General features: G+C 48.6%; 1 protein-coding gene across 1 annotated transcript in view; it reads right to left on the bottom strand.

Annotated features, from left to right (window-relative positions):
• LOC129683262 (uncharacterized) overlaps positions 1-14,631 on the bottom strand; it is a 144,415-nt gene extending 129,784 nt beyond the window's left edge. The window contains 6 exon segments of the mRNA XM_055615877.1: positions 1,218-1,356; positions 2,775-2,969; positions 4,173-4,286; positions 10,524-10,634; positions 10,868-10,940; positions 14,495-14,631. Coding sequence (XP_055471852.1) covers positions 1,218-1,356; positions 2,775-2,969; positions 4,173-4,286; positions 10,524-10,634; positions 10,868-10,940; positions 14,495-14,631 — 769 coding nt within the window.
• Positions 14,632-15,897: the final 1,266 nt, after the last annotated feature.

The raw sequence follows: 15,897 nt of genomic DNA, 5'->3' as shown, positions 1-15,897 counted from the left end.
GCCCCCCCCCCCCCCCCCCCCCCCCCGCCACCTCCATGGCAAGTCTCCATCTTTCCTGGCTTTCTTGCCACCCCATCTCCAGCCCCAGCTTTCTTTGGACTCCTCACGATCTCACAGCCCGCAGGAGAAACCCACTAGACCTCTTGGGGACTGTCCCAGTGGGGCAGCCCTACCTTTGGCAAGTGAACTATGCCAGTGACAAATTAATCAGCGCTGCCATTTGCTTTTCCTGGCTAACTCACACCAGACTTCTTGAAGAAATCGAGAAGCCTTCCTCCCCGCTGCTGGGGTCAGCTGCCTGTCCAGGTGGTGCTCCTGGATAGTCTGTATATAATGGGAACATCACTCAAGGGCACTCAGCAGAAACCCGATCAGGCTTCTCAGTGGCTTTAACAAAAAGGTAAGGGCGGAGGGACCGTGAATTTGATCCTGACCACAAAAGTCGCTGGCAGTTGTGTAAAACAAAACCTGAATGGAGTCTTACAGATCATTTCATCTGAAAGGATGAGTATGACAATGAGTAAACTGAGGCCCAATGGGGGACATGGAGGACCATGCCAGGCACAAATCTAGAAGCCAGTCCGTTCGCCTCTTAATCGGCTAGTTATTAAAACGGAGACAAAAGTGGCCCGGGCACATGGCGATTGTCTTCCATCAGGAAATACTAATATTAAATTACAGCTCATTACAAAGATGTAACTTTTTGGCATCTAAGAAGGTAATGGGACAAAAGGGGCTGTGCTAGCCAGCCTCACATCATCCTGACACAAGCTGGGGTTATCTGAAAGGAGGGAACCTCAACTGAGAAAATGCCTCCATGAGAAAGAGCTGGAAGACATTTTCTTACTTAGTAATTGATCGGGGAAGGCTCAGGCCATGGTGGGTGCTGCCATCCCTGGGCAGGTGGTCCTGAGTTCCATAAGAAAGCAGGCTGAGCAAGCCACGAGGAGCAAGCCAATAAGCAGCACCTCTCCATGACCTCTGCATCAGCTCCTGCCTCCAGGTTCCTGGCCCGCTTGAGTTCCTGTCCTGACTTCCTTCCAGTGATGAACAGCCATATGGAAGCATAAACCAAATAAACCCTTTCCTCCCCAACTTGCTTTTTGGTCATTGTGTTTCATGGCAGCGATAGAAACCCTGACTAAGACACAGTCCATGCACACACAATCACAGCCTTCCTTTCTCCATTCTAACCCTGGTAAAGGCCAGTTTCTCACCGGAAACACTGGCATCCCCAGGACCAGGAGATGCTGAGTTAAGGTCGGCGACACAGACATTTTCTTTTTCCTCAATAAATTCAGAGACCGGCTTATCAGCTAGATGCAGCACCTTGGAGATGGGCAAATACTGGAGAGCCTAGAGAGACACAACCAAGATGGCACAGGTCAGCCCGGTCTGCAGATGCTGCAGCTTCTTCTTGTGATGGAGAAAGACAGGAGACAGGGGTGGGAGTTCAGAAACCTGCCCGGTGATAGAGGGTGGAGCCGGGAGACTCAGAAGCACTTCCGCCTGCAGCCAGCCCCTCAGGGGTCATGCCCATGAGTGGGAAAGGGGCCTCACATTGTACTATCCTGTGACTGAGGGGTGAGAAGAGTGTAGACCACAGTGGCGGGCGGGCTCTGAAGAGGGCGTGGAATCAGGGGAGCACCAGGCTTCTGGGATGTCTTCTGGGATGCCTCTCCCACGTTACTCTTTTCATCCTGACACTCTCCCCCTCACCCCCTTCTCTGGCAGTGCTGGAGACGGAACTTCCGGCCCTGCTCAAGCTACTGTACAAATTTCACCACCGAGGTGCTAAAGCTACCTTACTACTCATTTTATTATTAGTCCTTACTATTTTCTGAGACAAGTTCTTACTTGCGTGCTAGTGAACCTGCAATTCACTGTGGAGCCCAGGCTGGCCTTAGAGTCAATATTCTCTCTCAACATGGATGCTGGGATTAGATAGCAGGACCATGTCCATCCCAGCTCCCTTTCTTACCCCATCATATTCTTTAAAATGTGTATTTGCTTATTTTATGTATATGAGGGCTCTACTTGCATGTACACCTGCATGCCAGAAGAGGGCATCAGATCCCAGTATAGATGGTTGTGAGCCACCACGTGGTTGCTGGGAATTGAACTCGGGTCCTCTAGAGCAGCCAGAGCTCTTAACCGCTGAGCCATCTCTCCAGCCCCTGTTAACCTATCATATTGTAGTAGAAGCTTACTCACCCTTCTTCCCACCAGCCCAGGACCCTGTTACTTTTCAGCAAAGGCCAAGGCTTCGCCGAGTGGCCTAGGACAAGTATCTTGACATATGATTTCCTCATTAAATACTGCCGAGTAACACAGTGTGTCCAAGCTGGGCATGGTGGCACACACCTGTGATCCCAGCATTCGGGGAGGCAGAGGCAGGCAGACCTCTGTGAGCTCGAGGCCAGCCTGGTCTACAGTGCAAGTCCAGGACAGCCAAGGCTACACAGAGAAACCCTGTCTCAAAACAAAAACAAAACAAAATGTGTCTAAACGGAAGACCACGACTGCTAGAAAACCAGTGGAGGCAAGAACTGAGTGGAGAGGAAGCAGAATGTGGGAGGAAATTTTTTATAAGAACCAGATTGGCAGAGTGTTTGCTAGAGAATGTTCCCCCAGACTCCAGCAACCCACCGTGCTCTTGTCCTTCCTAGGTAGATCATGGGACAGTGAACATCCCAGACCTGAAGGTGTGGGGTCACTGTGCCTGCCCACCCCCTTCCCCGGAGGGCCTGGAGCGGCAGCACGGTTTCTCCTACCTTCAGGTAGTGATGAACGGTCCTGAGAGAGTGCAGGTGACACACGAGCCACCTGGTGTAAATCGCCAGGTCTTCCAGAGTCACGAGGTTGGGGGGGTTGTTTCTTCCCATAAGGAAGTTTTCCCGAGCAGCCGACAGCCTTTCTGCTCTCTGAACTGTGTCACTGAACTCGAGTGTGATGTAGCCGACCTGTTCCTGTTTGAGAGAGATACGAACAGGCCACGGCTGTTGGCGAGCCTGGAAGACCCCTCGAGGGGTCGAAGAAGGGAGTTTCTGCACTCCCCAAGTTCATCTACAGTTTGGGTTGGGTTGAGAGAGGCAGTGGCTGTACTCCCCCAGCTCTGAGGGACAGCAACTTGATAGTCAATGCAGGAGGCCGTTTGGTAGCAGCAATCTGCCTCTGAGCTTCCCGCCTTGGCAAAGTCTACAAGAAAAATGCATAGCCCAAAGGAGGGATCTTTGCAGCTTTGTGGCCAACACCTTTGATCCCAGCACTTGAGAACCAAAGGCAAATGGATCTATGTGAGCTCGGGCCAGCCTGGGCTACACCGTGAGTTGCAGGACACCGTGGGCTGTGTAGCGAGTCCCTGCTTCAAGAGCAATAACAAAAGGAGGAATCTCTGTCTTCCCATAGTTTACGGCAGGACCCACGAGAGGGCCTACCCATCGGTTCCTTTCCTGACTCTAGCTGTGAACTTCCTTAAGACAGAAAGGCAGACTATCACGTGTTGGGGCTCCTTTGGGTGTTCCTGGAGCCTTGGAAGCTTAGCCACCACATTTTCCTACACATAGACCTTGAGAGCTTGTTTGGAGGTTCTAGGGAAGTACAGTTGCTTGCACACTCTTGAGCAAACACTGGTCCTCCTCTAAGAGAGTCTTCTTCAGCCCAGCAGGAGGCTTCAGGGGACACACATGGGGGAGGACATCAGGAGGACCTCCCCTAGCAACCAATGGGGTGACAGATGTCACAGCCACATTGTCCTTTAAAACAATGACACGATTACTGACCACGATGTTTCATTTAGAAAATACATATGGAAGGCAACTGGAGATGGTTCCGTGGTTAAACATACTAGTTGCCCTTCCAGAGGACTCCCGAGTTAGGTGTCCGGCACCCACATGAAGCAGCTCACAGCCATCTGTCACTCCAGTTTTAGGTGGGATCTGATGCCCTCTTCTGGCCTTCCAGAGTACTGCATGCATGTGGACAAACCCACATTCACACAGCTGTACACATAATTTAAAATAAAAATAAAGTCTTCTAAAAGTCACATACGTGTATATATACATGTGTGTATATTTATATGTATGTATATATGTGTGTATCTACATATGTATATTTACATATGTGTATACACACACACACATCTCCCAATGTTTTGCTCCCCGGCTTCCTACCTTGTAGAGAGGGTAGAGCTCTTCCATGGTCTTACTGGTCTGGCAAAGCCGTTTCCACCTCAGCATGTGCAAATACTTGCTCTGGGCCAGCTGTGTGATTCTCTCTGTGTAAAACTTCACCAACAACAAAAATACGCACTTACCAGGAGGTAATTATAGGGGGAGGGCTGAACACAAACAATCATAGGTAAATCAATCTCTGGCTGCTTTGAAAGCTCATTTTTCCCCCTACAGGAATGCTATCGAACGAAGACTGGCCCAAGATAATCCAAACGTAAAGCAAGAAGGCCGAGTAGATTTGATCCGCTGCTGACGTAGCTGATTGGTAGCTCTTTCATTGGTTATGGAACTCTTGGCAGGGAACTAGGGTGTTAAGTCAAAAATTGTAATGAAATTTTGGGTTAAAAAATTGAAATTATGGGCAAGAGAAGTGGCTCGATGATTAAAATGCGTTTTCTGTGCACACGTGTGCACAGACATACACACAATGGTATGAGGCAAACGTACATTGCAAGTCGGACAAATGAGCCAGTGAGGCAGCCCTTCGGGTAAGGAAACTTGTTATGAAATCCTGATGATCCCTGTCTGATCCCTGGGACCCACGTGAAGGTGGAAAACAGGAAGTAACTCCACCGTGTTGTCCACTGACCTCCACATGTGTGCCGTGGCCCGCTCCTATCCACGTACATCGCGCGCACAGAAATGACAGAAAAGTAAGATTATGGCCTATAAGATCCGACTGAAAAACTTCGTTCACTATTAAGAATGGTTACATGCAATGGCACGTTTCTGTAATCCTAGCACTCAAGGGGCTGAGGCAGGAGGATTACGGGGTGGAGGCCTGTCACACAGATGTGTGTTTTCAAAGTTAAATTTTTAAGTTTCCTCTCTGGCGATAAAAATGACCCTGTCTGTGAAATGAGCCCTGTCATATTCTTTCCTTACAGGTAGAATTGACAAAATGTGATGAGGCAAAAACTGTTTTCTGGCCCTGGACAACATAGCGCCAGTGTCCCTGGGAGAAGAGAACCTCGTTGCCATGGTTCCTGGGAGACGAGACACTCATTCATGCTCCCGAGGCACAGGAAGGAAAGAAAACCCACAGAGCAGGGAAGGATGTCTCTGAGTTAAGGAGAGACAGCTTGAAGTGTGAGGAGCAGGGCCAGGGAGTTTGCAGGCTGCCGCTCTGGCGAGGAGGAAGCCAGGCAGAGAAAGGCTCTGGAAATCTGCGCGGATCCCCACAGGCCTGTGGGTGAGGACCCAGCCGGGCATGCAGCACGGAAACATGAGGAGGCCGTGTAAAGACTAGCTGCCTGGGACCTAAGCCCAGCAGCTCTTAGGGCTCTTACGGCTGCCAGATGTTCAAGCTCCAGCCACCCCACCGGGGCGAAGGTTCCAGACCTGAGACATCCAAGGGCAACAGCAGAACTGTACCAAGGACTATCTGTGCTTAGAACAAAGACTATCCTAAAGGCACTCAAAGCGAGCCTTGAAAGATGTGGATCTGTAACTTACACGCGCGTCTAAACAAAATGCAACACTTGACAGGAATATGAACTATGAGGTGTCCAATAGTGAAGATGATTACTTTTAGCATTCATTTATAAATTGTTAGACGTGCAAAGGAACGAGAAAAATGACCTATGGACAGAAGAAGAGTTACTGATGAGAAGACAAGGCCTGACAGAGGTAACAAAATTAGCAAGCAAAAATCCTTAAAGGTCTTTTACAGCGTGCTCAGCATACTCAAAAATTGAAAACATAGCGTGGACATAGCTGGGAGAGAGTCGGAAGTCTAAAAACAAGTACATATTTGAAACAAAAACTTGAATGGGCTGGATTAGAAGTAGATCAGACTCTACTTGGTAAAAGTTGGTAAACTTGAGCCAGGGTGGTTGGTGACATGCGTTTAATCCCAGCACAGAGATGGCAGAGGCAGGCGGATCCTTGAGTTCAAGGCCAGCTTGGTCTACAGAGTGAATTCCAGAAAAGTCAGGGCTACAGAGAAACCCTGTCCAGAAAACAAAACAAAACAAGTTTAGTAAGCTTAAAGACATAGCAATAGGAATTTTACAAAACGAAGCGCCATCAGGAAACAAGGATGAGTTCAAGAGGGAACAGGATCTTGGTCCTCGTGAGGCAATACGAGGTCACCATGCCGTAAGGAAGACACAGGTAGAGTAGAAGGTTTCAGTGCTGGGGACTGAACCCAGATGTGTGCATGCTACACCAGTCTACCACTATCACGGAGCAAGGCTCGCAGAACCCCCCTCCAGAAACGACTATAGTTAAAGAAACAGCGCTTCAAAGTTTGTAAAGAGTGATAAACACTCAGGCCGGTTGTCCCGGGTCATGACACACTGGGTCAGGGCAGCAGGAAGGAAGAAAAAGAATTTTTACTGAACAAAAAAGGGATAAAACGAAAACAGCAAAGGGTGTTCGGTAAACGGCAAAAGGAACCCAGGATAATGTGAAGCTTGCTGCCAAAAAGGACCGGAAATGATGGGGAAGAACAAGAAAAAGTAAAAGCGTGAGAAGAATTAAAAAGAGAGAGAGAGAGAGAGAGAGAGAGAGAGAGAGAGAGAGAGAGAGAGAGACGTGGGAGGTGAAGGGAAAGAGAGGAAAACAGCCAGGGGAACAGAGAAAGCGTGACCTAGCCTTGGCTGGGTTGGAAGAAGAAACCTTCCCGCTTCCTAGGAAGCCTGGGAATCGAAGACATCATCGCGCACAGCTAAACCCAACCGCAGAGCACCAACCAAAGGAACCACTCTTTAGAGGCAAGTTCCGAGAAGAGCAGCGCTTTTATTGAGAAACCCCAAAACTGTCCAAATCGGCAGAGAGCAGAGACTGACTGTCCAGGGGCCACTGTCCCAAGCAGCAGAAGCCACGGGGAGCAGCTGTCCCGGCTCTCAGCGGGGTGCCCGCGCTCTCTCACCCACTCTGCCCTCCCTTCTCCGGGTTCGGGAAAGACGGTTTGGAGCAAGGAAAGAGAAGAAGGCTCTTCACCTCCCGGCCAACACCTGTGCCGCCACGCCGGAAGACAGTGTGTGAACCCCGGGACCCGTTTCTGTCCACACCGTGGTACTGAGAAGCTTGGACTGGGACCAAAGCAAATACAGAAAGCCGGGAGAGGTTAGGAGTTTCTCTCTGCTGAGACAATTAGTTCGGCAAAAGCTTTCCAGAGCACCAGAGCACGGACAGAAGCAGGTGCTTTAAGAACTGATTGCTCATTGGAGGGTCTTTTAAATGTTTGAAACCTTCCCCCACCACCACCACCGTTTTGATGTTTTGGGTCTGGTTTTTGCCAAGGCCTTTAATAGCCGAGCCTGAAATTTTTTTAAAGTCTTAACAGATTTTTATTTAAAGTTTTTTATGCTTATGGGTGTTTCTCCTGAATGTCGGTGCACGATGTGCATGCTATGCCTGAGGAGGCCAGGAGATGGCGCCAGGTCCCCAGGAACTGGACTTAGGAGTTGCGAGCTGCCCCCGGGGTGCTGGGCATTGAAGCCAGGTCCTCTGGAAGAACAGCAAAACGCACTCCACCGCTGAACCAACGCTCCAGCCCTAAAATGGTGAAAGTCTTCAAGTCATTGAAAGAATGTGGTGAAAAGGCCTCCTTTACAAATCAGAAATAGAAATGGTAACCAGTCATCTGGGTCGGCCTCCCAAGACGGCAAATTGCCCAATTCTGAGTTGAACAACTTAAAATGGAAAGAAGGGGGGGGGGGATCCATGAGCTAAATGGTTGAGCTGGTGACGGCCACGTCATCTTGGAGACGTTACTGCTTCACTGCATAGTTGCTGTTGACGGGTCTGAATAGAAAGGAGCGATGACAACGAGCAATGCTGCCCATATCCAAAGGCCGGGGCCCTAACCCAGCATCGCCATTTATCAGGAGCATGGCTGCTGTGCTCAAACCCTGCAGGTTTGATACTAAACCCCTAAATACTGTGTGTTAAAAGCTCGGTCCCCAGAACACCCAGTGTGGGCCTTTGCCGAGTGGATCAAGACGGCTCGAACCTCAGCAATGGATTTACGGATTCACAAATCGGCGGCTTGGCTGGGAGGACCTTTGTTCTAAAAAGTGAATTCTCTGCTTCCTGGCAACCCTGAGGTCAGCAGCTCTCTTCTTCCCTGTCTTCCAGCCGTGGTATTCCGCCTCACCACAACGCAGCCAGGAGTGAACGAAAGTTGCTTGAAAAGGAAAAGAAAATTATACCCTACATTGAACTTTGGTTGTCTAACAGATGAGAACTTCAATGATGATGGAGAGTTGGAATTTTACAGCTTGAAAGCCTAATTACAGTGCACCTTGAGCTATCTTTAGCTTCTGTCTTCATAGCCGTTCCTTTCCCACCTCTGTGCCTGCCCTAACATTTGCACCTTGGGAATGTGCAAACAGAAAACTAGCTTCCACCAACCAAAAAGCCAAGAATGCCACCAGAGCAGCATCCAAGGCCTATAGCTAAGATTCCCCAGATTTGCTGTCACCTGCCTACCTGAGGCTTCCCCCAGTGTGTTTCAAAAGGGTCTTGATTTGTGACGTCTCTTCGTTAAGCTGCTGTGAGGCCTTTATGGTGCCGTTACCATGTTGGGACTTGGAGCTGGAGATAACCCGAGTTCATGCTTCCGGGCCATGGTCACGCATATCTGGCCCCAGAATAAATCATTTTACTCTCTTTGAGTTTGTGAGTTTTGCACAAGTGACCCTGGAATGAAGCCTCCGAGAGCAAGCCAAGAGAAATCTTTTCACATTTGGAAAGAAAATAAATAAATGTACAATCCAATAAGTTAATTCTAACTATAAAACAGCTAAAAAATATTAAAAGCTTAAAACAGCCAGAGAACAGAAATACATAGTGTTCAGAAATAGAATCCATCCAGTGCAAGCCACAGGGACTAAAGCAGCATCTTTAAAATATGAACGATAGAAATCCTCAGCCCAGAAATCTACACCGTGCAAAACTAGCTTTATAAAATGAAAGGGAAATGATTTGTATAAAATAACAAACACTGTGAGAATGTGTCCCTGATAGACATGAAGTAGAGATGATATTAAAGAATGCTCTCCAGACAGACGGTAAAGAATATATTTTTTGGATATTCAAGCTGTTCAACCTTATCATTGCTGTCAATTGGGACAGCACAATTCTTAGTTGCAGAGGGCTGTTCTGTGCATTAGATGTTTCAACATCATCCGTGGTGTCTGGCAAGTAAGCATGAAGGTCCAACAGTTGTACGTTGGAAATTCTGAAAACCGAGAACATCTCCAGACACGACCATATGACTTCTAGGGGACAAATATCTATAACCCCTACCCTGCCTCTCCCTCCACCCAGAACCAGTGATATACAAGAATGAAGGGAAAGTACCAGGAAGGAAGGGAGGAAGCAGGAAGGGAGGAAAGGGAAGGAGGAGGGAGGCAGGAAAGCAGGTAGGGAGGAGAGAGAGAGGGAAGCTATTAGGGAAGGAAGGAAACAGAGAGGGAGGGAGGGAGGGAAAGATGGAAGGAAAAAGGATGACAATTATACAAAGAAAGTTCTGAATGCACAACATTTTATCTTTCGTGATTCCTGCTAACTACTCATTGAAGACCCAACTGTTATGAATGAAGAGATACAGCTCAGAACACGGGCTACCTTAAATGATTTCATAGAAGTAAAGAACAAATCATTTAAAATTTTGAAATAGTACACGATTGTGCAAAATTGAGACTCTATCTGAAAGTTCAGAGGATTTTTATTGTCCTGTCGCCTAAACTTAGTGATTCTTCTATATTTTATTTGACCGTTATTATCAAGGGCACGTACATAATCTTAAATTAATATTACAAAATGTAATAATTTCTTATGCAAAAAAAAAAGATAAATATTTAGTGGTATAGTCTACCAAGTAGCAATCCACATTGTTTTGCGTTTCTCCTGATGGAAAGTAAGGCTGGCTGGCATTCTCTCTCTCCCTCCCTCGCGGTTCCCTCCCTCTTCCCTCCCCCCCCCACTCTCTCTTATTATAATATTGCAGCAATTTTGATAGAAAACTATTTTCCTACTCTGAGTCGTTTTCTTAAGAGAGGTTTTCAGAAATGTCTCCCCTGGCTTTGGGAGGTGGAGATTGTCTTTCTCCTTACACGGTTTAGCACCCTGGCAGTCAGACTCTCTCACTCTCTCAGCCCAGCAACTTTAAGCTTTGAACTCAGCTGTGAGAACGAAGTGGTCTCTCTAAAGAAAGCGTCAAGTCTGCAAATGACCCATATCCAGAGCCCCTGCCCGCAGGCTGTACCGAAAAGCCAGCTTGCTGATATAGTTGCAACACAGTCCCTCCTGTGTTTGCAGACTGCAAGAGGCCCCTACCTGCAGCAGGAGCAGAGGAAGGTTTTCCGGCGTGTACTCTCTCCTCAGGCAGCTCTCTAGCTCCCTCTGCAGGACATCTGCCTGAATAACAAGGGGCTTGGACTCCGCCACCTAAACGCAAGCGCGGAGTTTCAAACATCCTCCATCAACCACATTTCAAATGCAAAAAAAAAAAAAAAATCCGATCTCTCTAAGGACGCGGTGATTCGCACTCGCCCAGCAGCGAGCAGGATGTGGGGCTGTACGGTTCAACAACACGAGCTGATTGCAAAATAATAAACGTTTCTTGCGAATAGCTCCCTAACTAGCGAACGTGTCCTGAAGCCGGCCAGCATCCTACTCACCCGGAGGGTTCTCTTCAGGGCCGCTTCCCGTTCGCGTCTGAAGTGAGCAACATCCTTTGGTATTTGAACGGAGCTGCGGGGAGGTTTGTTGAAGAGAAGCCGTGGTTACATAGGCTGCGATGGAGCAGATACCGGCGGCCTGCGGGCTCCGTGACTCACTCAGAAGGAGCGCCTCACTCTGGCCCTTTAGGGGGTGTGTGAAGGCCACGCTCCTGTATCTTGGTCAGATATACTTGACACATCCTTAGTCTTTGCTAACCCTTCCCCTGGTCAGCTTCGTTCTCCTCTCGGGGTCCTTCCTGTGGTTTGTCCCTGCCCCCTACTCCAGAGTGCTCAGCACAGAGGGCTACGTGGGGAATTATCCCCCCTCCCCGCGCACTTGTATTCTCAGGTCTGACAGTCAGCTGCTTCTCTTTTTTTTTTTTTTTTTAAATATTTATTTATTTATTATGTATACAATGTCCTGCCTACATGTACACCTCCAGGCCAGAAGAGGGCACCAGATCTCATTTTAGATGGCTGTGAGCCACCATGTGGTTGCTGGGAACTGAACTCAGGACCTTTGGAAGAGCAGCCAGTGCTCTTAACCTCTGAGCCATCTCTCCAGCCCAGTCAGCTGCTTCTCAAACCTTGCTGTTTCCCTTCTCCGTTGACGCAGAAAACTGGTACCTTGTCACGGAAACAAAATGTTTTTATTTTTATGTTCTTGCCGGGTTATCAGAGGGCAGAAGTAACCGACAAGTACCAAATGGGAAATCCTTTAACCTAACTTTCTGCCTCAGGAACATGGCTGGATCCCAGGAAACATGGAACAGCCACGGAGAAGGAGATGTTCAAGTCCCGGGCAAGGGGGTCCTTTGCTCAGCTTGACAACAAGCTGAAGGAATCCCAGTAAGGGATAGGCCCCCAGGAAGGGTCGGGAGGTCAGCCCTATCCCCACGGAACTGAGCAGGCAATGAGAGGCTTGACAGCACACAGCATCCCCAAACAGATTCCACACTTGCAAGATGGGATTTTACAGCCACTGGCAATGGAGCCACAGTGATAGAGCTAAGACACCAGGGAGGGAGCCGGAGAGATGTAGGCAGCAAACTTGGGTTGATAATGTTCACTGGGCCCCAACAGTCCTCAGCTAGTGTGGTGACATACACTGTTAATGCGTTCCCTTGTCAGAGAGTAGTCCTGTTCCATACCAGGAGACTGGGGTGGTGGGGCTCCGTGGCTAGGGCACCTGTCTTTCAGCGGCAAGGCCCTAGGTTCACATTCCAGTGCTAAGGGAAGTGGACAGAAGGGAAGAAAAGGAAACCCATGTTCTCAGTTTGACAGCACAAATAATAGAACTGAAGTGACACGGAAAAGGTCAGCATGAGCCCTGGACAAGGGTGGCCAGAGCCGACAGGACCCTAGGCCAAAGAAGCCTAAACACCCACCTGGACACTTGGTGTCAGGTTTTTAAAGCTACATACAGTCCATCTCTCACCTCCTTTCCTAGGCCTTGGTGGAGACAGAGAAAGAGAGGGAGGAGGAAGAAGAAGAAGAAGAAGAAGAGGATCTTGAGAGTAAAATCAGCCATCAATCAGGGACACATTGTTTTCTGAAGCTTCATGGAGCTGGAGAAGCAATGAGCCACAAGAAAGGGGCTCAGCTGTTGATGGGCAGTTACAGAAGAAGGATTTCCTTGCATTGGCGTCTCCTGTTCTCGGCATGCTCGGAGCCGGGAAGTCACGGGCTTTGCTGCCCAGCTCTGCTCAAGCTATGCCATTCCTCTCAGTTAACCTCGGAGTGCTTGTGAATGACCGAAAAGAGGCCCCCGGGCATGCGTGACCAACCCCCAGAGAGATGCCCATTAGTTCAGCAAATGTTCTTGCAATGTGTATTTGTTCACTCACCCCGAAGCCATGGATAAACACATAACTACTGCAAGACCCAGGGCTCAGGGTAAGAAAAGAATGTAACATTTCAGAAAGAAAATAAGTTTTGTGTTAAAAAAAAAATTTAAAAAAAGAACAAATGGGCTGGGAGCTAGCAGGACAGACAAAGTGTCTCGCACTCAAGTGTGAAGACCGGATGGACAGATGCCGGGACAGACTCAGTGGACATGACTGCATCCCAGCACTCCTTGTGGGGGATGGGAGGTGGAGATGGGAGAGTTCAGGCGGCTAGCTGGGCATACACGTTCTCAAGAGACCTGTGTCCAAACGGTAGAAGGTGAGGACTGACACTCGGCCTTCTTCTGACTTCCAGCCTGCACTCTCGTGCACTCGTGCACAACACAGAGAGAGTGAGGAAAAGAGAGAGGGAGAGAAAAAAAGTGCTAAAGTGATTCATCAGGAGTGGCCGTTTATTTCCATTTTTCTTGGGCCCAGGACTACCTTTAGAAAACAGATAACTTGCACCTTTTAGAATTTAGGTTCTTCCAGATGGTTACAGCATAGGGTGGGTTGGGGTGACAGAGAAATACAGTTATTCAGGATTTTCCACCACTGTGCTCTCAAAGTCCCTTGGGATACCTTCCTGCCACATGGCACAATGAGGAATCATTTGCCTGGGCTAAAGTATCAACACCTATTTCTGGAATCTCATAGTCTTCAAAATAGTGTGCGTTGTCACGTGGTCCTCATAATTTTATGTGGTAGGAGAGCTTGCTTTGGCCTCATTTGCAGATAAAGGACTAAAAGCAATGACTGGCCTGGTCCTGTGATTCCTCATCTTCCTGCTCCATTCTTGATCTACCTCAGACACCAAGGAAAACTTCCGGAGTAGCTATTCTTAAGCTTTGGAGCCCAGCGAATGGCGCACACCTTTGATCCCAGCACTCGGGAGGCAGAGGCAGGCAGATCTCTGTGAGTTCAAGGCCAGCCTGGATCTACAAAGCAAATCCAGGACAGTGAAAGCTACACAGAGAAACCCTGTCTTAAAACAAACAAACCACAAAACAAACAAACAAACAAAAAGAGCTTTGGAATGAAACAGAAATGTACAAAATTACTGTTTCTTCCCCTGATCTCCTCTCCACCCCAGGGACCAGCCACATTCACACACCAAGCTTCCTCAAACCAGCAGGCTTCTTGTGTCAACAGAAATGGCGCTGTGAAGGTCCCAGGCTGGAAACACTCGGTGATCTGGCCCCTCTGCTCCCTGAAGCAACTTGATGGCTATCATGAGCAGGAACCACCTACAAAACGGCCCCTGGCCAAATGACGTCTCCCAGAATCCACTACCAAATATCTAGCATTACGTCAGCTTTTAAGTGTCTAACCAAGTGTTATTAGGCAAAATGAAACTTTTCATTTATATAGTGGCTTCTGGAACTTAGTATTTTCCCTCTTAGTTAGTTAAGATCTGCCTTGACTGTTCTAAAAACGTGAAAGGCATGCCGGGAAAGGGGCCCTGCTCTATGGCTGCAGTGCCCTGACACCCAGATCTCATCAGATCTTGGCATCTAAGCAAGGCTGGGCCCCGCCAGTACTTGCTAGGAAAAGGCATTGGAAACTGTTGCTGTGTGCCATTTATCAGAGCTTGACGTGATATCAACCGTTGTTAAAGAAAAAGACTCGGGCAGACTGAGCACGTAGGGTGGGAACCGGAGGAGAAGTTCCGGAAGCCCCGCCTTGACACTGAATTTACCTGAAGCCCCAGCTGGCTGGTCCCCGAAGGAGGCCCTGTTCTCCCAGCTCGGCCTTCAATTCGCTTAGCTTTTCTGCCAGCTCCTTCTCCAGCAGCTGTACCCTTTCCGTGGAGGAGAGCTTACACAAGCCATCCATGGTTTCCGTTTGCTGGTTTTCTGAATCCCTGGAAAAAGAAGAGCACGAAGCTTTTGGGGCACACTGTCAGCAAGCCTTTAAGCTGGGGGGCTTTAACCTTTTCTACACAGCCGGGCCAGCTTTCTGGAAGGCGCTGCAATTGTTTAAATGCACACGCATGCATGTATGTATGTATGTAGAGATGACAAGTGGGCACAAGTGTATATGCCACAGTGTATGTGTAAAAGTCAGAGGATAACTCTATGGAGTCAGGTTTGTTTTTGTTTTTCATCCACCTTTTACACGGGTTCCGGGGTGAGAACTCAGCTCTTCAGGCTGGGTGGCAAGCACCTTTAACCCACTGGCTCCTCTCAACAGACCCCCACCCCCGCTTTTTGCAATGGAAGGATTGGCCGGAGAAGATGTATTGTCTGACGCAATTGCCGTCTGGTGAACAGCGGGGAGAGTAGGCTGCAGTCCCCACTGGCCACGCGTCTTTGCTCCACTGGGCTGATCTTCAAGAATGTCTGCTCCAGCTCTGACTTGGGAGTTGATTAACGAGTCGAGTGCCCCCTGCCCCACTCCGCAAAGAGGTGAATGACAGCAGCGGCTGACTTCTCACCCGACTCCAGCCCAGACAGACCAAGGGTGTGTACAGCCTTTCCCCCCCAGCCTGGGGTGTTTCTCCATAAGCGTTTTTGAAGGCATGTGCCTCTGGCTCTGGAGAACAGTCCAGGAACGGAGCATCTGTCTTAGTTTGCTCGTGACCCTTGCACATCTGGGCTCAGAAAATTATACTCATTCAGTAAAATGCATTTTCTTAGCTTCCCCTGCCTCCGGGTGACATTCCTATTTTACCAATGAGTGAAAATTGCTGATGGTTTCCCGTCCCATCCTTATCTGCCAAATTCAACATGATTGTTTGGGAAGCCTTTAGTGTTCATAGCTAAAAATGTAAGTTGACTGTGTGGCTTCAGTTATAGTCTCTGCTGCTTACAGCTGTCGTGGGCCCAGGACTGACATTATATTACAGGGATTGGAAACATTTAAACTTTCCCTCTCTTTGACATTTGCAAGTTCCTTCATTCTTTCATTTCTTCCTCCCTCCCTTCTCCCCCTCCCCCCATCTCTCTTAGACAGAATCTTACTATGTAGCCCAGGCTGGCCTCAAACTCCCTGTCTTCCCTCTTCAGCCTCCACAGGGCTAGAAATTCAGGGGTGTGGTACCGTGCTGGTCTATATTTCTGAATTCTTTCATGTACAGTTTCTCAAGCCAGTCTGTGTCAT

The sequence above is a fragment of the Psammomys obesus genome, unplaced genomic scaffold (genome assembly GCF_907164565.1).
Source record: "Psammomys obesus unplaced genomic scaffold, mPsaObe1.curated_primary_1811, whole genome shotgun sequence".
Classification (NCBI taxonomy): domain Eukaryota; kingdom Metazoa; phylum Chordata; class Mammalia; order Rodentia; family Muridae; genus Psammomys; species Psammomys obesus.
The sequence above is the reverse complement of the archived record's forward strand: the minus strand, read 5'-3'. Positions and strand labels throughout refer to the sequence as shown.